Source organism: Molothrus ater, chromosome 13 (assembly GCF_012460135.2).
Source record: "Molothrus ater isolate BHLD 08-10-18 breed brown headed cowbird chromosome 13, BPBGC_Mater_1.1, whole genome shotgun sequence".
NCBI lineage: Eukaryota > Metazoa > Chordata > Aves > Passeriformes > Icteridae > Molothrus > Molothrus ater.
In genome coordinates, this window is record NC_050490.2 from 17,396,511 (window position 1) to 17,423,503 (window position 26,993).

General features: G+C 38.2%; 1 protein-coding gene across 2 annotated transcripts in view; it reads left to right on the forward strand.

The window, feature by feature from the left end:
- The window catches only part of ASB7 (ankyrin repeat and SOCS box containing 7), a 30,522-nt gene extending 3,790 nt beyond the window's left edge, over nucleotides 1–26,732 (forward strand). The window contains exons 3-6 of one of the 2 annotated variants that reach the window (XM_036389862.2): nucleotides 2,557–2,655; nucleotides 5,723–5,983; nucleotides 13,142–13,747; nucleotides 22,957–26,732. In XM_036389862.2, coding sequence (XP_036245755.1) covers nucleotides 5,773–5,983; nucleotides 13,142–13,747; nucleotides 22,957–23,096 — 957 coding nt within the window. In that variant the 5' untranslated portion in view covers nucleotides 2,557–2,655; nucleotides 5,723–5,772 and the 3' untranslated portion in view covers nucleotides 23,097–26,732. Of the gene's footprint in view, nucleotides 1–2,556; nucleotides 2,656–5,590; nucleotides 5,984–13,141; nucleotides 13,748–22,956 lie in introns of those variants that run through there. The other variant, XM_036389863.2, reaches the window with a different exon arrangement.
- Nucleotides 26,733–26,993: the final 261 nt, after the last annotated feature.

Here is a 26,993-nt window from a genome sequence, read left to right on the forward strand (position 1 = left end):
GCTTTTTTGGATTCATGCACTGTTAACTCATTGCTTTCAGGCCCAGCAACTCTCTTGTGTTGCTTGGTGATTTTCATCTCAACTGCAGGGATATCTCTCTTGGTGTCTGGGCTGTAGCATGGAACTTTCAGCAGAAATATATTTGGGATTATAAGGCTCCGTGAAATTTTGATATTTCACATGTTACTTGCAAACTTCACGATTGTGATGTGAGAATGCAAATGACAACACAATTGTTTGCCCTACTCTCTTGTCTGAAGAGCTCTTGGAATAGGAGCATGAGTGACAGCTGAAATGATGGTTGTGTTTAGTTTGTCAAAAATACAGTGACCATTTTTAAAATGCCATGTGAGTGAGAGAACACATTTAGCTTGTTCAAGCTTTGAAATGGGTAGGAGAAGTGAGTTGTGAGACTAATGAAGGCTGATATGATTATCCTTATTCCACAGGGCTTTCCTTTTTTCTGTTGTTTATTTGCTTTAAATGTCTCGGAATACTTCCACCACAGGCAACTCAGACCTCCACTGATGAGGTCTATGCCAGATACTAAATGTCACATGTAATGGTACACTTCCCTTGTTGTACAGAGTTAGGCTGACATCAGTAACTTATGGTCCTTATTCTGCTCTTGGGTGTGTAATCTCAGAGTTTAAGGATCAGCTCTTTCTGTCAGGCCGTGTCAATGAGCAAAATTCTGAATTTTGAGGTCTTGCTTTTTCTACCAACCTTTAACTTTCTTTAAAGAAAGTGTATACATATGTTGGAATTAATTTTCCACATGATGTTTGCAGTGACTTTAAAGAAGTGACACATTGATGTGGCAAAGTCTAAGATCTCTTTGACAACATGAGACATTATCAATAGATAATGAGGATGTTTGTCTTATTATTTTTATTTAGTGCTGCCTCTACTATAATTATTAGCATTTTAATCAAACTTTGTTAAGTCATTGAGTGAGGGAGCTTTACTCTTACTAAATATGACTTATTTTTATTAAAGTTGCAGATCTTACTCTTGCCATATGCAGCTAATTTTCCTTTGGGGGGAAAAAGCTTGTTACTTTTTTAGTGGAGCAATCTGTTACCTTGTCTGTAGTCTGTGAAGTCAGTGCAATTCTAATTTGCATCAGCTAATAAAAAATGTGTGGGTTTTAAAGTGAAAATCATGCAAAAATTAAAAAAAAAAAGGTGAACGACTGATCATCTATGCAAAAAAACAAGGCTAGAAATGTGATCAAATTAGGTCATGGCAGTGCAGTTTTGTGCAGGGCTGTAAGCATATCTGAAGACCTTGTATGTTTTATCTTGGGAAGCAAAGCTCTTGGAAAATGTGCATAAGAGGGATAAAAAGGGCTTTTTTTTCATCCTCCTCTTTGAGCTATCATTGCAAAAGGATGATTTTATGTTGCATTAAGTGGCAGAAATTTAACTTAATCTAAAAGAGAGCTGCACAGTTCAGGGAACTGCTCTGGTGCAACTCGTTTGCAGAAGAAACGAGTCACAGTTGGGTTTGTGTGATCAGCTGTACAATTAAGTATTTAATGGTTTTATTGTTTATTACATGATTGCAGTGCTCAGATGAGATAAGGGAGCCTTTCACGAAAAGTTTGCAGCCAAAGGAAATCTAAGGTCAGATAAAGGTGTAGAAAGAATTAGTGGAATAACAGTGATGAGTACAGCAGGAATGGTCTGGGACTGATCCCATTAACTGCAGGTGACGGGTGGGGTAAGGAGGGGCTACTTGAAGGAGGAATCTGCACAGGGGATGTAACTGGCTTTTGGTAAACCTTGATTCTAAAAGGCTGGTTTTTCTATATGAAGGAAAGGGTGAAGATTTTTGAGCTGGTGGTTTTCTTGTACTGTGGAGGTGGCTTTACCTGTTTGTGAAACACAGCATGTGTCAGCTTGAGCTGTCACATGAGGGACAGGAGACAGGCTGGTGGCTCTGCAAATCCAGCTGAAGGACACAACTCAATGGTCTAGGGGTTCAGGTTTTATTCTTTACTTAGGGAAACAGAGATGGGATGGAGATTTAAAAAAAAAAAAACAAAAACCAAACCCCATACAAAAACAACAATAAAAAACCCCCATAAATAAATAAAAAGCCCACAAAAGTAGTTTGGGAAGAACTAAATGGATCCTGAATGTTTTTCCTGGCATCTGACTCCCACAGGGAGGTGTTGAGCAGTGAGGCAGAAGAAATACCTGCTGTAACCTTTGTATACATTCTCGTTCCATACAGGAGGGGCAGATACATGTAATTACTAGAGAAGGGTGTAGACCACTTCTTCAGGGTATACTCCAGAGAGGAAGCACATCCCTCATTTCTCATGTCTTCCATAAAATATTCCCTGTAGCCTTTTCCTCATGTGGCAGAAGCAAACTCTGCCCTCCCCAGCCTCTGGAGGACTCTTTGATAATGATAGAAAACACACTTTGGGTCTTTTCTGACATAGCTGCATGAAAATGTAGCATTCTCACACACAAACAAAGTAAAAGTAAGTAAACCTCTGGCTCTTATTCTTTACAACTAACAAGAAATACCATTTTTTTAAAGGGGTAGCAGGTTGTTTGACACACATGGGCACAGAAGATTATGAACAGTGAAGACAATGAAGAGTGGGACATCCATCAAAGAGTAACAACCTCTTATAAGGTAATTCAGGACCACATTGAGTTTATCCTGTTGTACTTGCAAAATCAATTAAGTAACTGTTGCTGTCCTCCATTTTCATGGTGCTATAAAATCATTTTAACCAAGAATATATAGGTCTATTTTTCCCCCCTATGCTTCCTTTTGTTTTTTTACTTGCATGCAGAAAGCCAATATGTAACAACCCAAATGCATGCTGAGTTCTGAACGAGATTGATTACAGTTGCAAAACATTAAATATTAAATGCCAAAGGGCTACTTCCAGTAGTCCTCCTTCTCTTCTCCAAAGATTGATGTCTTAAATGGGGCTCTGCAAACAGGAATTTTAAATGATCTATGGAGCAGAAGTAAAAATGTTTTCAAAGCTGGTGTGTACCTAAAACTATCCTGAAACCTTTAATGTTATGGTTAAGTATTCTTGTCATTTGAATTTCATTGCTTGCCATAGGGGTGAGGTGGAAGAGTGGATATTTACAGAAACTGTGCAAGTGATAAAAGGAGCTGCCTGACTTTGTCTTCTGCTTTGTATGTTTTAGTACTTATGTACTTTAGTACCAGCTAATTTGAATAAGCTCTGCTAGTCACATGCAACATATGGAGCCAATGCCAATTTTTTATAATGCTGCATTACAAATATACCCACCAGCTGAGAAGTGTGAGAGAGAGAGCTCTGCTTTTCCTCAACCAACTGTCTTCACAGAGAGTTGCAGGGGGAAGGAATACTGCTGGCCCTTCAAATGAGAAATCCCATTTCATCTCTTTAGTCATCCCATCTCTTTCTGTAGCATTTTGAGCAACTAGCCTGACCTTAATCTTCAGGATCACTTGAGGGCTTGCAAGTATTGGTCCTTTACAAGAAAGGACTGTAAAAATGGCATCATAAAGTTTGTTTACATTAAGTTTTGATCAGATATTCTCAGTTTGAAAAAAAGTTTTCATATCTTGTTTTTGTAGGTATTCAGAAACTAGGGCTAAAAGGGACACGGTCTGAATTAGAATTTTTTAAGGGTTTTGCATGACTCATCATCATCAGTTGGATTCTACTGTCAGTTTTCACCTGCAAATCCAAAGAAGATCTTGCTCTTGCAGCTGGAATTTCATTACCAGTGCTGTTAGTGGTGTGATGCAGAGTGAAGTCAAGCTCCCTGTCTTATAGGTGAACATGTTCTGAAGTGCTAATTGGAGTTTAGAAAAGAGCTTAGCAAAAGCTTATTAGAGTCAATAGAAATACTTCCATTGTCATCAGATTAACCAAGTTTGATTTTTGGAATATGCTGCAGAAGCTGACCTATTGAGTTGGCAGTTGCTGCTTTGTAAATCCCCTTTCCTTCCAGCCTCAGATAATGAAGTCCACACTGTAAAACAAAACAAAGCCAGTTTCTAAGCCATGTATAACATATGGAGCTAAAAAGTCTTCTTTAATAACCCTATGCTGAAGTAGTGATTGTTGCTATACATGGTAAACTGAAGCATTTATAAATGTCAAAGACAGGCATTTGCTGTGTGTAATTTCCATATTTGCAGGGTAAGTGGGGTCACTGGAGCACCTGTTAATTATAAGTTTATATCTCTCCAAAAAGCAGATAAATAACTTTCATACCATAGGCACGATGAGGTTGATGAGGTTGTAGAAGAGCAAATACACACTGTGCCTTTGTCTGCAAAGTTGGCAGTGATTGATGCTTTCCCTTTTCTCTTGTCTGTGGGTATACCTGCATCACAGGAAAACAAGTGTCCGGTGGGATATGGGAAGGTGATTGCAATTTCTTTTGAATGACCTGTGGATCACGAGGATCTGGAAGTCTTTTTGATACCTAAAAGAAGGTTTAGGAGATGATGTGTGTTGACATCCTAATAAACCCCAAAATTCCTGTAAATTTTAAGTTTTGCTTGAAATTAATTTTCATCATTAGAACTTTTCTTTGTACTTTAATGTTGATTAACTTTGCAGGAGTTTAAATGCATTCCTGGTTTTAATCTTCTAGGTCTGTGTTGATATCCATCCACGTTTGAATATTTTCTGAGGCTCCTGTTGCTCAGCATTACCTTACTCATACTCTGCTTTTACTCTTTCTTCTGATACTCCTTTCTATTTTAGGACTATGGGATATAATACACAATGTATGTGAAAATGCAATCATTTAACTTTGTGTGCTGGGGAACAATCCCTAAATACCTGTTCATTTTCTTGTCCCCAAGTAGAACTGCAGGTGAGACTTTTCAAACAGAGCATGGAGTACACAGTATTTCTCTCTTTCCCAAGGTGTGCTTCCTTCTAGGCTCTTTTACAGTGGCTGTTTTAGATACCCTTTTGGCCCAGCTGTCATGTACTGTATCAAGGTAATTATAAATGGAATTATTCTGATATATGTTCTCATGGTGTTTGACAGGACTGTAGTAACTGCACTTAAATGTATTTTCAGGTCTCATATAATATTATCCTTGTATTTGATTTTTGGAATGTAGAAGTTCTTTGCAGCCTGTGTGTACTAATTAAGAAATGCTCAAACCAGAATACAAACAGTAGACTCTAATTAAAGACAAAAGATAATTAAAGTTTTCAGTTTGAACATTAGTGTTACTAATACTCACATGCAGTAGGTCACAGGATTCTTTTGGTGAGATATTTTCACTGAAGCAATGCAGTTCCCTGCAACTGTTTGGATCATCCATTCCTTAGTTTGGATAATCCATCTAACCAGTGTCTCTGGAGGTAGTGATATTAACCACAGTGTGATTTTGAAATGGATGGTGGCTTCTGGAGATTTTTCATTTTGCTCATTGCTCGGTTGCTTTAATTGTGAGCTCCTGTTTGATGCTGTCACTTCTGAAGAAAACATTTACTATTTATAATGTGCAAGTGTCCTTTTCTTTTGCATTTCAGTGATGTCACCATGTACTATGATTTTGCTAATAAGAGTGAGATCATTTGGGGTTTATCCTCTGTGTAACATCACTTTTCCAGCATACAGAGAGAAGTCTTAGGATTAACAGAACGCGATGCTTTCTTTCCTACATCCCCCATTTCTGATCCCAATCCTAATTTATTCCTGCTTCCCATTGACTGAAGGTGACTCGTGTGAGCTCATGAGGCTCCTGTAAAGGCCAGACTCAGCTAGGATGTTACACCACCACTGCAGGAGGAACCCTGAGCTGCAGGAAGAGTTGCAGATCCAGGCTGCCGTGGCCGCCGGCGATGTCCACACCGTGCGCAAGATGCTGGAGCAGGGATATTCCCCCAACGGCCGCGACGCCAACGGCTGGACCTTGCTTCACTTCTCTGCAGCAAGGGGCAAGGAGAGATGTGTCCGTGTCTTTCTGGAGCATGGAGGTGAGTTCCCCACAGAGGAAAGTCTTTATACTCACCTCTATTTGTTTTGGTTTCGGGTAAATTTGCTTTAGGGTAAATTTGGGACTTCCCCGCAGAGAAAAATCTTTATACTTATCTTTTTTTTTTTTTGTTTAGGGTAAATTTGGAAGAGAACTTTTTAAGGGTTTTTTTTTTTTTTTTTAGAAAAGTAGATTTAAATGGTTCTTTTCTTAATTGGTTTGGGAACAAACATTTTTTTGGGGAAAATTGGAAAAATTGGTTTTTAAGTAATAAAACTTAAATAAGATTAAATAATAAAACTTCTTGTTGTTGTAAAAGAGATTAAAACTCTTTTTTCATCTCAGAAAAGTCTCTTTTTTGGGTTGCAGTTTGGCTTACTTAGTCTTTTATTAGTTTTTTTTGGCGTTGGAAATGTTGTGGCTCAGGCCTGGCTTGGTGGGCTGTAGCTGTGAGTTGGTGGTTTTTTGGGTGTTTCTTTTAGAGTAGGTTTAAATAGGTTTAAAGAAAAAGGGAAAAAATCTCTAGTTTAGGGAACTTTTTTGCTTTAGCTAGTTCAAACTAATTAAAGTGAGAGTTCTGTTTTGCTGTCTGTCTATCTGCAGACAACAACAGTTTAGGAGTAGTGGTGTGGAGGAGTGAGTGCAGTGTCTGAAAACAAACTGCGTGCTTCTCTCCCCCCCCTTCGCTCTCTGGAACAGCCTTAAAGGTGCAAAACTTATTATTCAGCATAAACAGAACAGACAGTTGGGGATAAAAGCACCATATAGCAAACCCAGGGGATAGAACATCATATGGCTGACCTAGGACATCATCTGACACCTTTCTGTCCCAGTTTGCACTGCAGGACTTTCCAGCACTGGTTAGATATAAAATACTTCTGGTTATCTTTTGTAATTATTATGTTTTATTCTTTTGTTCTTAATATTTGTTTATTTCTGATGCATACTCTGTGAATGACATCACAGCTTAGCTTTATATTTTAATAACTATTTCCCCCCAGCATTGCCTAGGAATTGTTCAAGGAATGAATAAGCATTATGAAAATAGGGCATTATAAGGACTCATTATAAAATGAAATGCACTCACTACACAGTTCTCTTCTCTCTTAGTGGGTATTATTAGAGGAAGGCAGATCCCTGAATTTAAATCCTAGGGAAGCTTGTTTCAGAATTCTAAAGCAAGTTAACCAATTGCATTAAAGACTAAATTTAATATAGGCTTTAACAGAATCTGCTAAACTTTGTGAAAACAGTCCTCTTTGTGCAAGGACTTCACTGTCAGCTAATCCAGATGAGTTTACAGCTCTCCTGCATCCAGCCACGATGGAACTTTATTTCAAGAGCTGACTGAGTTTTGTTGATTTAAGTGGTACTCATGTGGGTGATGATTATTATGCCTCAGGTGGTACAGTCAGAATTTCTCATTGCTTTATCATATTCCAAGGCCACCTGAAGCTTTAGAAAGGGATCATCCTAATGATGATCATCCCTTTTAAAGTGGTGCTGGAGAGGAAATCAGTAGATATTCTCCACAGCATCCTCTATTCTAGCACTGTTCTTACCAAATGAATGATGAGGTGCTCAGTCCCAAGGAAACTGAAATGATCTTCCTGATGCTTTGTGTATCTGAGCCATATGGACCCCTTGTTTCTGTCACTGGGTTTGTCAGCTTATGGATCATCCTGAAAGTGGAGTGGCATTAACAGGCTGTGGTGATGGCACAATCAGTGATTTGTTCCTTAAGAGCAGTGGTGAGATACAGCCTGAGCAACTGGACTCTGTGGATGAACTTACTACAGATTGTAACCACATAGAAAGGGCAAACCCTCATGGCCTTCTTGGAAGGGGAAAAAAAAATTATTTCTATGCAGTATATAACTTTAAATTCCACTTTTTAAAAGTAATATATGCGGATAATCTCAAACCTTCAAAAGTTTAAGGCTTTAAGTCACAGACATTGCTTTTAACTTTTTATCTGTAAGTTTGAAGATGATAAAAAACCCCCAATCCCTTCTGTATTCCAATGTATTTTCATTTTATAGGTTTTCATAATACATAGCTGCTGATGCAGCAGTTTGTTTTTATTTTTGTTGTTACTCTTTCCCTTACAAAGTAGCAGCTGAATGTGATGCCTCATGAAAACTGCCAGTAATGAAACACCTTTGTCCTGAGGCAGCTTGGAGTTGAATCACCAGGATGAGAAAGTTGAGTAACAAATAGTGTGAGGTTTAGTCATCCACAGCAGCTTCCCTGCAGCTGAGCCTCGCTCCCCAAAATTGGCACTGCCTGCTGCCTTGCCTCATTTACCCTCAAAACAGAGGCACAAAAATAATGAGTATTTATCACATAATAATGTCACAAATGAGTTATTAAGTAGCAAGTGAGTTGACTCTCACAAGCTGAGTTAATCATGCCACCCTCATTAGGCCGAGGTTTGTGTCTACCTTTGCTCACGTGGTCTCTCCTTTTCTCCCTCTGGAGTGGATTGTTTTGCTGCTGGTGCTTAATCCCTGTGGAACAAAAAAAAAAGATACTGGGCTGAAGGAAAAAGTCCTTTTCTGTTGTGAATCTTCTGGTAAAATAGAGAGTATTGAACTATATATTGGTAATAAATTGACAATGAGAGGGAGCCTGTGGAGTTCTGGGGGAAAGAGGGAACTGAGATGGGAAGGAAGGGGTGGCTGGTGGTGGTTGTGGCTGTCTGGAGGGTGATGGAGCTGAGCAGAGCTGGGAATATTTTCATGGGGAAAATAGGAATGGGAAAAGCACAGTGGGCTGCTGCTGAGGGCAGAGTGCTGTGCCTCAGATCTGAGATGCTGCAAGGCTCCCAGCATAGCCTGCTGGTGGGATGGAGGCTGAGTTGGGCTAATAAAGGCTGAGAAGGAATCTGGTCACTGACCTGGAAATAAAAAGTAGATTCTTATGGGAGTCATGACCTGTGCACCTCCTGCTTTTGCTTTTTCTCTTCCATCATTGCTCACCAGCAAAGAAAAGGGCCAGAGGACAGTGTTGTGCATGCAGATTGGCTGTTTGAGTGGAGGTGGTGGAACAGCAGGAAGCTTTTTATTATCTGCTGAGGAAGGAGACACAGATAGATGGGGAAAATGCAAAAAAAACCCATTCCAGACTAAAGGATGAAGCCAACAAAAATGCCAACTAGATAGAGAGGGATAAGTCAGACAACAAATACTATTTATCAACTGGTGAAATGCAGAAAGTTCATCATAACCATGGAGAAACTTAGTTTTCATAAGAAATAATTAATTTTACTTTCTTAGTGTATTTGTCTCACTTTAATAAAGTGAATATTCTATGAAGCCATCCCTTCCCACCCATAGAAATTGTCCAGAGTCACAAAGCAACACCAAAACAGAGTGCAGTTTTTAGTAATCCTTTGTAATCTAGTAAAACAAGCCTGTTTTCCCTTTAGTGTACTTTGTAAATTTTTAATATGACATACAGAGACAGAACATCCAACACCAGACAAGAAATATTTTATTAATTTCCAACCACTGCTATTAATGTTACAACAAGCTAAAATCTTGAAAGTGTCCAGTTAGCTGTCCCTTGGTGATACCTTCTCAATATTAACTGAGCACTTTCTGGTTATTCATATTAAAATGAAGAAGTAATTCACTAAAGCTCCTAGAAATGAAATAGTAAGAGAAAGTAGCCAAGCAGCCCTATTTATTTATTTTTAGTCTTGGCTTCAAGGTATCTAAATTTCAGTAAGGTCAAGCACAGTCTGGGAGGATCTAGAGAATGCCAAATGCTCACCCCCCCTAAGCTCCTAAAGTGTTTCTGTCTCTGAACAGTAATGCTTTCCTGGACATCTTCTGTATCAATGTTATCTTAGGAAATTCAAAACAGAAGCTGCATGTAGCCATGCTTCTAAACCTTGTGGTCAAAATTAAGCCCCAGCTGAGGGAAATAAGCTTGAAATAATAGAAGTACTCAATGAAGCCAGAAGCATTGCTTAAGCATTGCTTTCTTAGCTTCCAAATTACTGTGATAGAGTGACCTAAGGAAGGTGTCAAGGAAAAAGGAAAACTGGCCCACTGAGCTGTAAACTGAAATTCTGAAATATGAGTCTTTTATTTATCAATCTATATATCCTCTAGACTGCAGTATTAGAGTTTCATTAACAGTGGACTTTAAATAACTATTTAATATCTAGTTTATGTGCCCAACTTTCACATATAATAAAATAATCTTAGTGTCATTCAATGCTACAGATTTTCTATCTGGAGTGAGATTGATTGCAGTAATTGGTACCCTTGATAAGCTGTTCAAGTTTTCTCCCATTATATTTTGCCTCATATTTGAGAACATTGGAAGTGACCAAATGCAGTTGTTCACGTTTCTATAATCTGCTCTCCCCATATGAATGGGAAGCTTGGAATGAAAGAAATGTCTGACAGTCAGAATGGAGATGAGCTAGAGAACTGCTGGCAGGTGCTGGCTTGATCCTTTTCTAGCTAAAATTGCCAGGTAGCTTTTACCCCTCTGCAGATTCTAAAAGGTTATCTGAGAGTCATTCCCAATTCATTTTTACCTTGCTCATGTTCCAGGGGAAGAGAGTTGCTTTACAACATGATACCAATACTGAAAATTTTAGAAAAATCAGAAAAAAGCCCCACAGCAGCACAAGTTCTTCAGGCAGCATCAGCTTTGGGGTGTTACTTTTACTAAGACAGGGACTGGGTGGATGGAATTGGTTTGCAACTTCATGCAGGTCCAGCCTGTGCTAAAAGCTCGTGTGAAATTCAGGAGTTTTCCAGGAGGTGGCAGCAGGACATTGATGGAATAGCAACAGACCTTTCGATCCTGTTGAAATTGTTTCTCTAATCCGGAGGCAGACTGTTGGCTCACTAGAAATCCATACTCTTAATGGGAATTACAGTATATTTTCACGAGGTTTTTCTAAGGGGTTTGTTATGGAAAGGTTGGTTGTTTGTTTTGCTTGGTTGCCCAACTGTGAGGCTTTTTTTCCTATCCTTCTTAAGAAACTTCTCTTACATGACTTAGTAATTTTTTGGTTCACCTTAGTGGTCAAAAGCAATGACATTTTGGGAGTAAGGAAGGTGTGGAAAGGTGCTTAAAACTGTAGGTAAAAGGCATCTTGTGTTGCAAGCAAATTGTTTGGTTTGGATTACAACAACCAGTATAAAAGTGCATATAGATGCACATATAAAAGTTGGGCCACATCTGCTTGAGTTTGGAAATGGCACTGATTAAACAGGCTTTGGCAATGACCTGCACCTCATCTGGGGGTAGAAATGATGCCTTGCATGCCTTATGCAGTGTGGGAGAGAGAAGGTACAACTGAAACATTATTTCTTTTAAAAATGGTTTTTGGTGGAAGACAGTTCTGTGTGCTGCTGTCTCCTCTCCATCATGTCTCTCTTTGTCCCCAGTTCTGCCCCTCAGATTGTACCATCCCTCTCCTTGTTCTCATGCTTGTTACCCACTTTATTTATCACCACTCAGAAGTCAATGTAGAATAGTCTGAGCTATTGTGAATAAAGATACCCTGGGAGCAGCATCACTTTGAAATATTATCTTTGTGTGGGTTGTGCTGATTATTTGCTGCGTTTTGGATGTGATCACAGTGCAGGTTAAGAACACCCATTCAGTCACTGGCTGCGTTTTCCTGCTGAGCTGTGGGTGCTGCATTCATTCCTTTAGCTCAGGTTAGTGTGACTTTTCAGAGCACTGAGACTTCTGCTTTTCATGGGAGATTAGGAAAACTGTCACTAGCAAGGAACTAAACTTCCCCTAACATATCCCTTATTTCTGTGTTTATTCCTGTTCTGTGCACTAGAGGCAGTTCTCACATCTTATTTCTCTGTGTAGCCAGGCTGCATTCATTTTTATGTTGTTTTTTTTTTTGTTAGTTTGTTTCCTTCCTCTCCATCTTCTCTTTCCATTTAGAAATATCCTTAAAGTTGCTGGATCATCTTTGCAGCTGTATTCTCTACTCCTTCCTTCCAGTCTTTTCATTTTGGTATAATATCTGTCTTGGTGTTACCTGGATATGATCACAGTGTGTTGGGAACCTTATTCCTGTTTTGTGTTTGCACCTTTGTGTGTTCAGGTGTGTTCAGTCTAGGGTAGCCTGCAATTAATATTGTGTTTTGAACTTAGAGCAGGTCTTCTGGTGCAGATGGTATCTAACTGAGGCTGGGAAAGTGTTCAGACTTCCACACTGTAGTTTGTACCTTTTAGTGTCCAACAGTAGCACCCATGGATGGTGGAAGGAGAAACTTCAAAGCCTGGCTTGTTCTCTAGCTGAGAAATGGCACCTTGCCTTGGGTAATTAATTAGTCACTTGTATAACAAGATTGGGTGTCCTGAGGAAATTAGGTAAATTGATTGGATTATTTTAATTTTTAAATTAATAAATCAGTCTGAGTGTTTGTGCTGTGTGAAGAGGAAATAAATCTGTAATTACCTGTACTCTGCACTAACAGTTTATCTGACTCCTTTCAGAAGTGGGTTTTTACATTCCTGAATTCTTGTGAAACTATAAGTTCAGAGCAGGTTCTAAACAGATTCATCATCGATGAAAAGAGACTTTATCAAGATAATCTAAAATAACATATATCCTACATGCTTTGGAAATCCTGCAGACCACAGAGAAACATTTTACCTAATACAGCATTACACCCTAAAAACAATACAATGCTGCCAGACCACAAAACATCCGCAATTTGGGACAGCAGATGTTTCTACACATGCTTCTTTTTAAGACCAAGAAGCAACACAAGGGAAAATAAAAAGTTGAACATTGAGAAAGAAATGTAAAATTGTAGAGCTGGGGGAAAACTGGGATGGACAGAAAGATTTGAGTAATTAGTAATTAATTCCTAAGAGTGCTTGGAAGATGTGGAAAAGTATTTGTCAAATGGAAACATATGTATGAGGAAAAAATTGTATTTAAGAACGAGTTACAAAAAAATTTTTTTTTCTGACTTTGTCTTAAAAATAGCATGTTCATGAAAGCAAGAATTAGTTTGAAGTACAAAAACTCCTGTCATGCTATGCCTGGAAAGACTAGCAATTACATTCGAATTTTTTTTTTTTTAATTTTTTTTTTTTCCAGCACCGGATTACCGTAACGCCTTCTAATTATTTTTAAATTTTATTTTAACTTCAGCTGATCCCACAGTTAAGGACTTAATTGGAGGCTTCACTGCTCTGCATTACGCAGCCATGCACGGCCGGGCGAGGATCGCGCGCCTGATGCTGGAATCCGACTACAGGAGCGACATCATTAACGCCAAGAGCAACGACGGCTGGACTCCCCTGCACGTCGCTGCTCACTACGGCAGGGACTCCTTTGTCAGGCTCCTCCTGGAGTTCAAGGCTGAGGTTGATCCGCTCAGTGATAAAGGTACTACACCACTCCAGCTGGCCATTATCCGGGAGAGGTCAAGCTGTGTGAAAATCCTCCTGGACCACAATGCCAACATCGACATTCAGAACGGTTTCCTGTTGCGATACGCTGTGATCAAAAGCAATCACTCGTACTGCCGAATGTTCCTCCAGAGAGGGGCCGATACAAACTTGGGGCGCTTGGAAGATGGACAGACACCCTTGCACTTGTCTGCTCTTAGAGATGATGTGCTTTGTGCACAAATGTTGTATAATTACGGAGCAGACACTAACACAAGGAACTATGAAGGACAGACCCCACTGGCTGTTTCAATAAGTATTTCTGGAAGTAGCCGACCCTGTCTGGATTTCTTACAAGAAGTGACAAGTATGTATGTAAGAGAAGTTAATCACAGGACACAATGTCCTCTAAAAGCCTTCTTTGAATTTAGCCCCCAGGAAAAAAAACAAACCTTCCTCTCTGCCCCTTTATGCTATTTAAATGCACTAGAAAATTTCTGGGAAGGTGAAGGGATTGTGATACTGGGAAACTCTTACTTGTCAAAGGAGCTAATGTTAAGTGTACTTCATTTAAATTAGTTTTGTTTAAATATCTACGGGAAGCATTGATTTTAAAGAGTGAACTGTAAAATCTCATTTTATTTCTGGCCTTAGCACGTAAGATTTTTGAGTTTGGTTTTGTTGTTTGTTTAGGGGTTTTTTAGTGTCTTTTGTTTTGCTTTTTTATTGCCATGCAAATCCTCGGCAGTCGATGGCTTTTTCATCTGCACTACAACTAGGGCAGAAGAGAGCTTTGGCTGCTTTGTGTTCTCCCACATTCCCTCCTTCCCTCCCTTAAACCAGACAAAAAAATGCCACAGTTCATTCCTGCAACTTGAAGGGATTTCATGTGCTGTGTAGCTTTGATTTGATTTTGTTGATGTCTTTGAAATACGAGAGATTTTAATTCATCGTGACTTCTGATATTTAGAAAAAGTATTGGGCTCCAAATTTCTGGATCGCTTTTGATTCCCAGTTTTTGGTGCACTAGATCTACTGAAAGTTTTCCTCTCTCAACATGGAATGCTGTACTAATGTTTCATAATCACAGTATTTCCTAAAGCATATAGGAATTGCTGATAAGCATTTGGCAGCATTTGCCAATTCAAATATGTTAAGATGGCCTGGTAAATTATCATCCAACTAGAATGATCTCTGCAATATAGAGGATGGGGTGTTTCATATATCCTGTTTTGTCCCCTACATCTCCTTTTTTTTTTGAATGTGGTAACTTTTTAATGAGAATTAGATAACCTATATATTCTGTAAAGAAACTGAAAGTCAGTGTGGGCTGGAAGTGAATCAGCTGAGATCTGTTGTCAGTAGCTGACACAAATAAGCATTTGGAATTTCCTTTCTTTTTCTATAATGATTTGTGGTGTTGTTTTTGTTCATATCTGAAATTGAAAGAGAATTTCTGGAAAGGTGGAAGTTGGTAACAAGATATACAAGCAATTAAGCATTTTGGGTTTAATTTGCCTGCCCCTTCTCATTCAAACACATTTCTTTCTGGTTTCCTTTTTGGAAGCCTCTCACTATATAGTTGCAGTGTCAGGAATTTTAGGGATTTTAGGAGATGATATAATATCCAGACTTGCAGTGTTTCAGTCCTAGGATGTATCAGTAAGCATGAAAGCTTAGTTTGCTCCCCTGTTTCCTCAGTGTCTAAAGACCAAAGGAAACAGGTACTGTAACTTTCAGCATGCAGATTCCATACCTTAAGGGTTTAATGTTAAGTGAGAAGTAAATTCTGCTACAAAAAAAAAGTAGCTTTAATTTGTGGCCAGTGTAACAGTGTTGGAACTGTCCCAGTTCTGTGCTGTTGGAGGGAGAACTGGGAAAGCAGTGCTGACAAAAACAGCTCTCTGCTTCTGAGCAAAATAATTATCAATATATGTTTACAAAGCACTGTAAACAAACTCTGCTGCCCTTTTTGTAAATATCCAAACACTGTCTTCCCTGCTTTTCATGAATAATTAATAAGGTGCTGTATGAGAGATGAGATGGATAAAGAACAAGCTGGCATTTTGATAGTGGAGTTCCCAGTTAAGTCTGCCTGTACAGGGAATTGTTGAGATCTTATTCTGTAGTACTTTGGGGAAGAATCTTGCTTATGGGTCTACTGCAATATGTATTTTCTAGAAAAAAAATTTACAAAATTTTTGGACAATTTTTTTCTTGGAATTCTTCCTGAAACTCTTCTGAGGTTGGCAACAGTGCCTTGTTTGTGGGGCTTAACGGGAACTTCAGTTTATTTGAATCTTATACTAAGTGATTGATACAGAAATCCATAGCTGCAAGTTTTATATCTGCATCTGAAGTTTTGAAGAGTATATTTGATAGTAAAACAGGAAATAGTTTATATTTTTACAGTAGGTTAACATTTTGAAGGTTAAAGATTAATAGATATTAAATATCAAAGTTACCAAACCGATCTGTGTCAAGTGAAGGCAGTTGCATGCTGCACATAAATGGGATACTATTGATTAGTCTACATGTAAGCTGTGAGTAGCTATTTTTTTATACTTGGAAAACGTATTTGTACAGTTTCAGTTTCTCAGAAAACATCATTTGTGAATTTCTTTTTGTTTTGGTAGGTATTGTAATCGGTAATAATGGCAGCCTTTAGCCCAGGTCCCCGGTTGGGAATAACAGGCAAGAAACCAAGCTCTCAGAAATACTCAGTATTGGCCCTGAGAGTCTGCAAGAAGATATTGGATTTTGGGGTTTGACCCTGAAGGTCTGATATTCTTCCTGGTTACAGGTAGAGATTCCTTTGCTCCTAGAATAATTCCAAGAGGAAGTTATTCTATAGTTGTGTCTCAGTATTTAAGCACAAAGCTGGAAGTTAGGAACAACAGAGTTTTTGACCATGAGTCTGCTGTTGTCTCGGTGTTCAGACTTGTGTGTTTTTCTTTTTCCCCCTCTCTCTTTTTTACAATACAGAAATAAGCAAAGTCTCCCTGGGAAAAAAAATATTGAGGATGAAAACTGCTCAATGATTTTATTAATCACCTTCCTTCTCCTTATCTGTATTACACTTTCCTAATTCAAAAAACGTTTATTGGCAGCCACCATAGTACCTAAGATCATTTGATAAAGAGTTGGTTTGGAGCAGTGTAAATGTTTCCATTTTCACATGGCCTGAACCTGCCTCTTCAGGAGTGTTAATGTGATAAGCTTGGAATGCACTAATGCAAATTAAAGTAGAGAAGCAGGTATATGATATATAGAAAGATAGAGATACATAGAGACTATTATTGGTAGTGTATATATTTATAAAATTAGTGTGCAATCACAGTCCTGGATGAAATTGTTTATTTTGAAGTTGAATGGGATTTGAGAATATTAAAACTTATAAAAACAAATGTAGGAGGTAGAAAAAATGCAAGTGTTAGAAAAATATGTAAGGGCTTAAGTAAGCTTCAAGACATTAGAAATTTCAATTAGCATCTTTAAATAAGGGAATTTTACAAAAGCCTGGAAACTGCCCCCTCCCCATAGCCCCCCTTTAATTGAATTTGTGTTCAGCTCAGGAGCAGGAGAGCTGTGAGGAGCTGCTGGTCTGTGTCGAGGCAGAGCTCAGGAAATGGTCTGGCCAGAGCAGTGTGATGTGGTTGGTGTGGAACCAGGTACCAAAGAACCCAGTTCAGTTCTGGAACAGCATCTGAAGGTCACCCAGTGACTTTAACTGCAAATGTTTCAGCTGCATTCCTTTTCTGATTTTTCAAAGGGCAGTTCTTTGGCTTTGACTAGAGAGTGTAATTTTGTGTTTAAATTTATACAGCACTGTAAATATACAGAATAACTGAGACAGAAGTTCTGTTAAGGAAATCCTTAATCCTATACATCCTTTGTCTCTACCCCTTGGCTAAATCAAGATAACTTTTCACTAGAATTTTATTTTTTAACTGGAAGAAAATTTTTAAAAGTTTCTCTCTGCGTAGTTTTAACTTTTATAAATACAGAAGTGTCATAGTGAATTTAGTAGATTTCTACATATTTTATTTCATGGATAATTTCAAAGGAAATGGTGTTTTCGTGTTTGTAATAACAGCAGATCTTTACTGGAATCTCAGGCTTTACTTGTTTCCTTGGGTGCTGCTGGAATCTTGCAGTGATGATTAAGGTCTGCTTTGTCATCCAGTTACACAGGGAACTGGGATAAGGGGATTATTTTTTAATTTTCTACTCTACAGTTGACTATATTAAGTAGTTGAATCATATTGTGTAGGCATATAAGTTATTTACTTTGAAGGAATTTTTTAAGAGGCCTACATAAAAAAAAATTAAAGACTATTTTTATATGTGGCACTTAAGGTACAGCCATGCTCTACTCCCATTTGTACACCTATGCTCTACTCTGCAAAAATAATTTTAAAATAGCATAACAATGCATCTTAAACCTGTCTTGATGTTCAGAGCACTTTACTTACTGTCTCCTAAAAATAGATAAACATTATGGTGTTGAAATTCTTAGCTGCATTTCCATAGCAATTTCAGTGAGACTGAGTTTACAGAGATGTCACAATTTTTTTTAAAAATACCTTTGCGAGCATATTCAAATCTAAATTTCATTGCCAAATACACCTGTTAAGTATAACATTGAGCCTTACTGATATTCTGCTTTTTCATATAGGAATTTTCAGTCCAAAATAGTACATAATTTCTGTGCCAGATAGACTGAAATTTAATAGACATCTAAAACTCATTGTGGGGAATTATTTTTCAGAGACCAATGAAAACATATGTCAGGCTCAGACATTCTCGCAGAGACATATTGAACACAAAATTAAATTAGAACTTTTAAGATAGCTTGTTTGATATCCAGTTAAAAAGCTCTCCATGTCCTGTCGAGCTGGAGGGATTTGTTCACGCTCTCAATGCACACTCTGTGATTCTACACTCCTCCCTGCATGTCTGATATTAATATTTTAGACCTCTAGATTTTTGTTATTAGCTTTTTCTGATGTTTTGAATGTTGGCAATTATTGCAATAATCTCCAATTCTTCTGCAGTTGTTTTATACAGAGTACAAGCAGTGCATTTCCTAAATTTTACACCTACTGCACTGAGCAGCCAAGCTCCCCTTGGCTCAGCCTCAGTCACTCCCTAGGTGATCCCAGCCTTTCCCTGTGATCCCATTTTTGTGCATCCTCCCCAGTGTGTTTCGTGGCTGCTGGGTGTGAGTTTCCAGTTTATAACTTCAATTATCTTTTTCATTTCCCCCCCCTCAAAAAAGTCAACAAATTCAGAACTCAGTTTAATTGCTGGCAGTAGCTGCATTCCCTCACCGCTGTGAAATAAGGGATGGGTTGAAGGGCTTGCTGCAGAAATAAATACTTTTCCTGATATTCTAGAGGAGCTGAGCTGTTGCCAGCATACATCAGCCTGGTTTCAACGTATTTTGTAAAATGTTTCAGATGATTTTTATTTTTAAGTTCCCTTTGTAGCTAAAAAGAAATTACCAAATGGTTTCTCGCTACTGTTTTCAGCCTTTCAGAATTCCCAGGAGGGGCAGAGGCTCAGTTTGAGAAATGCCACTCTAAGGTTTTTTAGAGAGATGCATTAATATTGTAGAGAAAACTGTGGGCGGCTTCTGAAGTATGTCACTGATGTTATTTTTCATTTTTTAATTTCTTCAGAATCAGCCTATCCACTTGAAACCTATGGCACTGATTGTTTGCTTTAAAAGTATTTTTCTTTTAGTAGTTAGAACAATACATCAGAGGGGATCTTCTTGCAGCCTACAATGTATTAATTTCAGTCATTCCCAAGTTTTCTCGTGGGTAACAGAAAGGTCAATTCATGATTGTTGCATTGTATTTTTACATGGATTTTTTTTTGCTCTCTATCTGCAGTGGAGGAAATGGGTAGGGACTCCTCTTTTCCAGCTTTACAGCACTGGATTAAAGTCCCCAAAAAAGATTGTTGTCAGAGGCATCACAAATATGCCTTAATAGTCCTTAAATATAGACTTATAGGGTGAGTTAGTGTTTTATTTCTTGGGGAGCATTGTCTGCAGAGGGAAGGCACAGGTATAAGTGCAGAGCAGTTTTAACATTGACACAGTTCTTTGGCCAGGTAGCAGATCCTAAATGGAAGATTTGTCTGCCTGTGGGATACAACAGAAAACTCTGTTATCATACCAGAAAAATCTTGAAACTGCAAAAAGAAAAGGAATGGAGTTTTGAGTGGAAATTTAGATTAATTGTAATAATTTCTTGCTGTTAAAACATGGTTTTTTTTCCCTTTGCTTTACCAGCAAAGGCTGATCTTTTAATAATAATTTAAAAGGCTCATTTCATTATCCAAGTAAAATAATTCTTTAAGTGGAAGAAAGCTCAGAAACTTTGTTAGCAGCTGAAGAACTGATTTAGGAAAATGCTTAAATTTTATACATACTGAAGTCTGCTGCATCTAGATTAGAAAAAAATCAAAAAGCAATTCCTCTTGATTCTTTAAAGTCATGCCTAACACTTCTTCTGTGTGGAAGAAGCTTTTCTGTCAGGTTTGGGACACCGTACACAAGAATTGCATTGGTGGGGATTTCTGCTTTCCCTTCAGCACAGAGCACAAGCTCTGGAAGGCAAAAGATGAACTGTGCTTCTTTTCCCTGTAATTAATACTTCTAATTTCTTTGATTACTGCTTTAAAGCTTGCAAAATAAATTGACTGCAGCATGTAATGGTTTAGTGAACACATGAGTAAATCCAGAATAACAGCAGCAAGGTGGCCCTTCAGGGATGCGCTGGGTGTTTTTAAGGTGATCAGTAGTTTTATGTGCCTGTTTTGCATGATAGTGGTAATTAGGCCAATCCTACTTTTCATGTTTGTGGGGATTTTTGTTTCTTTCTCTTTTAATTCTCTTCCTTTCCAGCTTATTTGCCTAAATAACTTCCCAAACTTGTGCTGCAGGATATAACCAAAGCTGCAACTTCCTAATCGTTTTTAAAGAGAACTTTATTCATCATTTAACTTGTCTTACTTTGCCAAGTTACTAATAACATTTTTCATTTGCCAAACTAAGGTTCACTGACATCGGTCTGTAATCCTTTATTTTTTTTTTCTTTTTCATTCAGATGCAACCAAGAATGAGTAAGTGTTCCAGACACCGTTTCTAATAAATCACAAATGCATTAATAACCCTGGAATTTGCAAGGCGTGACCTAAGACACCAGCAGCCACTAGATGTAGCAACTGGTGCTTAACACTGGAAATGTCCATTGTTAACACATTCCCAGGAAATATTTTTTAGGCTTATCAGGGGAAAATGTCATACATTTGATAATCAGGTCTTTTTGAATTAACTGATGACCAATTTCTTCTGGGTATTTTAAGTTGTCTGTTCTTTTATGTTCTCAAAAACCACGTAGGATGTTAATTAAAAGGCATTTATTTCTGAAACCAGAAATCAGTGTCTCATAGCTGATTTATTGTGTACTCTGCTACAGAAAATGCACAAAGTCCTCTAGTCCTTTATCCTTTCTAATGCTGCTGTTTGCAGTGAACTTTTGCTTTCTGAGCCCTGTTTTAAAGTATCAGAACAATTTCTTTATCACCATTAAGATTGCTTAATTTCTTACCAAAATAACTTTCCTTTCCCTGAAGCTTGAGCATTCTGTTGTCTGAGTTGCCTAAATTCTTTCCTTCAGGTGGAAAAAAATTTGCCAAGAAGAAACCACTGGTGGATAAAGTAACCATTGGTCTGTGTTCTAAGTAATGGATGAAGGATTTAACTAAAAATAAATTGACATTTAGGTGGTGATAAGTATAATAAAAGTATTTTCAATTTACATAAAGGAAACTCAAAATTTTCATGTTTTTTTAATTTCTAACCTAATTTCCTTAAAAGCAGACTGAGACTATTTTCATGCATTACTTCTGCTGGCTTGCCCTGGATAATTTTAGTGCTTAAGATAAATCCCAGTGTCTAAAAATCCTTACCTGTCTGTCAGCCCATTTCTATAGATACCAACAGAAGCACCTACATTGTTCAGGGTGCTGAGTGTTTTGAATTTTGCATTCATCAGGTCCCATAACCAAGTCTTGGCTTGGAGGAAAAAAAAAAATTAAGAAAAAGAGGCTTACACAGTTAAGTTGATGATCAAAATATTGATTAGCACAGCTTTGATGTGTTACTGGAATAACTCCAAAGAAGCTGTAGCAGAATGAGGAAAAAGCACAAAGGCAGGCAGTTTGTTCAGAGGTTTGGAGTGGTTCCCATGGTGGGGGTTGTTAGCTGCAGTTTTCAGCTTTGGGAAGAGGTACCAAGCAGGAGTGGAGGATGGAGGTTTATATAAAGGTATGTAAAACCATGACTGGCGTGGGAACAATTATTCATTATTTTCCTTGTAACTCAAAGAATGGCAGGCATGCAACAAAGCCATCAGGAAGCAGATCTAAAATAAATAAAATTACTTTGCAGTTTTCCAGCCAACGCCTAATTATATTGTGAAATTTGTTGCCACAGGATGTTTTGGATACTGAAAGTATGAATGGGTTCAAAAAACACTAGACAGATTTACAAAGGACAAGCTATTCACAGCTATTAAAGACATAGATCTGTGTGCAATCTCTGGGCTAGGAAGGCCCAAAGGCACCAGTGCTGAAAGCTAGAAGGGTTTATTGGGGCAGGATTTCTCAATGTCTGTTGTTCTGCTCTTTTTCTCTTTCTTTCTTCCTTGGGATCCATTGCTGGGTGCATTCAGATACAAGACTTGATTAAATTTTTTGAGATTATTTTGGTTATAGGGACCAAACCTCAATTTTTCTCAAGGTGTTTGATTTTGAGTAGTTTCCTGGTAAGAATGAGCTTGAAAGAGAATTGATAATTTTGGAAAATCCTGGACAGGAATGCTGAAGTTTGTATTTGTCCTGGTTTAGGGCAAATCTGGGAGAAAGGACAGCCTAGGACAGTGTGACATCAGTAAAGCTTTTCCTCTGTGGACAGTGGTTAATTCACATTTTCATCCCTTTCTGTTGGATGAGGGTTTGGCTGCATCCAAAGCCTGAAGGCTTTATCTTTTCATTAGATGGCAAAGAAAACCCCAGTCTTTAACTGTGCCACAGCTATCCTGGAATAACTTTTATAAATCCTTACTCTCTAAGGAAACTTCCTAGTCCTGTTACAGCTGAACTTAGAAGTTTCTGTCTCATTGTTTGAAAGAAAAGCAAGACTGAGGGGTTTTTCCCTCAAGTATAGAAAAAAATCCACAAAAAGTTAAATGGAGGAGTTCTGCTGTTCTGTAATGCATAAGCATATGTTGCCACCTGGTGGGAATCCTCACATGGGTGAAAATCACTTTACACTGGCATCAGTAAAATTATGTGCATATAAAAATGTTTTCAGGACTCATCCCTTGATTTCATTGAGTTCATTAAAAAGGTATTAACTTGTGATTCTCTTGTAATTTTCCCCTTCCCTCTCCCTCTTAGGAAACAGCAAACCCCTGTCATTTTGCAGAGTAAATGATGTCTTACAATACATTTAAAATGTGATCATTTTATTTTTATGTGTTCCTTTTGTCTTTTCAGGACAGCCCAGAAACTTGCAAGATCTATGCCGAATTAAAATCCGTCAGTGTATAGGCCTTCAAAACCTCAAACTGCTTGATGAACTACCCATTGCCAAGGTCATGAAAGACTACTTAAAACACAAATTTGATGATATCTGATATCCATGAAGAGAGGAACTGTGAGCAAGTTTAGTTCTATTCCAGATACTGAAGAGGCTTGTTGCCTTGCACAAAGTATATCCTATGCAAATTCTGATTTTTCTGTGAAGTCAGAAGGCAGGTATACACTTCCTTGGGTTTTTTATACCACACGCTAGAAGGTCTTAATTTTTGGTTTCTTGGTCCAAGTTTACAAGGTCCAAGCTTTCTATACAATATTGCATTTTAAAAATTGCTGTTGGTTTTCTGTTTGTTTTCACATTATGTGTGCAGACTTGCCGTGGAGATGGAAGGCAGCCCCTCGAGGGAAGTGCTTGGTTTGAGCTGGCATGCTGAGCAATGATGCAAGAACATAAAAGTCTGGAAATCAATGCACCAGTCCTGCAAAAGGATACAGATAGACCTCCAGAACCTTGTTTTTAGGACCTCTGTCTCTGCCAGGTGTTTCTTTTGCAGGACAGAGGGAAGAGGGGATAATTGACATGTCCTTGGGTACTGTATGAATATAATTTGGAAATTGAGGAAAAAAATGCAGTTACCCTGCTCAATTTGAGGGTCTATAGGTCTATATATTGGCTTGTTTTTTGGTTTTTTTGGCATTTTTCTTTTCCTAATTACTGTAGTTGGGATGCCCAGAGAATTCAGGCCCTCTTTCCCAATATTCCCTGGTGAATGGGCTGTTTGTAAGTCTGTTTTTACCAGTGACAGTACACTACAGAGAGGCATAGCCTCTGTATTTTTTACATTAACTTAAGAGGAAACAAATTTAGATTTTTTTTTGAAGCCAATGTATTCTGTTGCTCATGCAGTGCCTCCTGTGCAATAATCTCTCTGATGTATTTTCCCTTGATGTGTGATTCCCCCACTATTCCTCATTTAGGCTCAGTGCATTATTTGTGAGAGCAGGAGCTGCTGCCTCTCTGTAGTGTTGGTATGACATTACAGAAATGATGCAGCAGCTCCTGTTCATTATTACTCCCTGAATTTCATGAATGTATAACCTGCTTTATTTCACTTTCAGTTGAGATTTTATCTACGGGTTCTCGGCCAAGTTGTGTCCAAAAAAACAAAAAAAGGTAAATTGGCCAAACCCTTTGGTTTTAAAAGCAGTGTTAGGGGTGGGGGTTGTTTTGACTGCTCTGAAATTCAGTTTGTTTCAGGTTAGAGAGCGGGAAGTGCACATAAGTTATTAACTAAGAAGACAAGCCCCACTGACATTGAAAGTTCAAATTTTGCAATTAATCTGAAAGCAGAAACTGAGAGGAGTGCTGAAATCTGGCTACTGAATGTGTCTTTCAAATTCAGGTATTAAAAGATCTGTTGCAGAGTTTTGTTTCTGATCGTAGGAAAAAAATTAATTTCTTGATCAAAAGATTGGGCCAAAATGTGCAGTTGTTTCCCTCTTTATTTTCAAGGCATTACAGACTCAGCATAAGGTTCTTGCCAGTGTTCTCTACTTTTATTTTGGCATCTGCCTGGCTCCAGAAGAGCCCCTCTGATAGTAGGAGTGCTTTTGTAGCAATTGCACCAACCGATGTGGGAGATGAAAGGAATGATGATGGCTTTTAGTTTCACACTGTCACTTTCAAAATACTTAGTGTTAAAAATAGGAAAAGCAAGGTAAGGCAGGTAAACTCATATTATTTAACTCTGCTAGTTCCTTTTAATATTTGATAACCCTGGACTGCAGCTCCCTGAGAATGAACCTTATCACTGCTAATGGATGCATGGAACCATGGCAAGCAAGGAGGATTAGCTGTCCCTATTGTGGCTGGCATTGCATCAGGTTTGCAGACAATGAGGGATTTTGGAGATTCATGGCTCACAGGGTTGGCAATGGGCCGTTGAACCTTTTTATCTCCAGCTTGTAGCAGTTCAAGTCCAGCTGCTGGAGCAGTGACCAGGAGGTCACATCTTGGCTGTGGGAGTGAGCAAGTCCAGCCTAACACCCTGCACTGGTTTGTAGAGCTTGTGGTGCTTCCTCCTGGTTGTATCTGTGGAGTAGGGACAAGCTGTGAGCTGGAGTGCATGGCTCAAACCTCTTGGCCCCTGTGGAGGGAAGATCAGCCATTCCAGTCTTTGAGCTCTCCAGTGCTAAGACAGGGCAAACTGGCAGGTTTTAACTCAAATCTTCTGTTTTCTGACATGAAATCAGGAGCTTAAAACTGTTTTCTTAAAAAAAAAAACAAAACAAAACAAGCAGAACAGACTTAGTATTGTTCACTACAGTTGTAAGTTGGTCTAAACCAACATCCTTCCCCAATGAATTTTTACAGTAATATTTTCTAAGGTAATCTAGAGTATATTTTAGTTGCAATCTATATTAAGGCAAATTATTTGTTCTGTCTGTTGCTGTGACTGAAGAAAATTATGAAAGACTTTGTTGGTAACAAGAATGCTATTTAATGAAGAAATGTGTAATTCCATTATTTATTGTTTGAGGTTTGTTTTTTGGTTATTTCTTTTAAGTAACTGACATCTAAAAGGGAACACACATATGTTTCAGGCCAGTAAAAAGCCTTTCTTCTAAATTAATTTTCATCCTCTCCTCTCCCCAGGGTGGAGGGAAGCCCTCACCCTTTTTTGCAATGCTAAGCCATCTCTTGTAGCTGGTTTCTCACCTTAATTCTTGCAAAGCACCACAGCACACGTGGGTCTGAACCTACTGATAGTCCTGTGCACTATCTCTGGTTATCCATGTGCTCAAGTGCAGATAAAGTGGGATTATTCATTGATAATCCTACCCAAATTTCAATAAGGGGGAATTTGGTCTTTTTTTTTAATTATTATTTTCAATATTGTGCACAAATACTTTGAAGAACAAACTGACTTTTGTTTTTCATTTGGACTAGAATGTGGAAGGAGAAGTGCATAATAGAGACTTGTGATGTAGCCTCGTTCCGTTACCTTAAAATTCACGGTTGAACACTTTTAATAAACCTTAAAAAATTGGCAAACACACCAAAGAATCAATATGAGTAAAAGACTCTGATCATTAACAAACTGCAAACCTCATCCTTTAAAACAAAGCAGAAAGTTTTTGTAAATATTTATGTTTATAAATGTACAGCAGAGTAAGAGTGTTTTTTAGATTATTTAATTACCATATTTCTAAACTATTTACATTATAGACAATACTTGTTAGTTTGAAAAGCTCGAGTGGGTTTGTTTTGTTTTGGGTTTGTTTTCTTTCTTTTTTTTTTTTTTTTTTTTAAATTCACTATCACTCATGCTTGGAATAACTCTGGCTTCCTTGGGATAGCGTGGAAAATTCGTTTTTCTGGCTCTGGTTGGCAATCATAGGAGAACACATCTGGACAAAGTCTTCAGATAAATACCCAGAGGCAAAAGAAAAGATATGGCATCTTTACCAGGATAGGCTGGTTTGGAGGAAAAAACCTGTCCACAAGTACAGCTTCCATGCAATGCTGTGTTACCAATACGATTATGTATTTTGTTCTTCCTTTGCAATGTAAGTTTTTGCTTTGGGTCAATTTGAATTTAAAAAAAAAAAAAAAGAAAAAAAAGAAAAAGAAAAAAGTTAAACCTGGTAAAAACCTATTTTTGGTTTATGTTCTGTTTATTTCTAATGTAATGTTTTAATAACATAATACCACTTTACACATTTTCTCTCCATGTTTGTCTGTCTCTTCTGCTCCTGTTCCCTTCTCTGGGGTACACGCTTCTGTAATGCATTTGGGACTCAAAATGCCCCCACAAATGGGAGTTCAGATGTCTCATAAGTTGTAATGTGATTTTTTTTTACTAGTAAATATGGACAAAAACCCTCATAGAATAGTTTGGTGTGGAAGGGACCTTAAAGTTCATCTTGTCCCACCCCTGCCATGGTCAGGGACACCCTCCCCTGTCCCAGGCTGCTCCCAGCCTGTCCAGCCT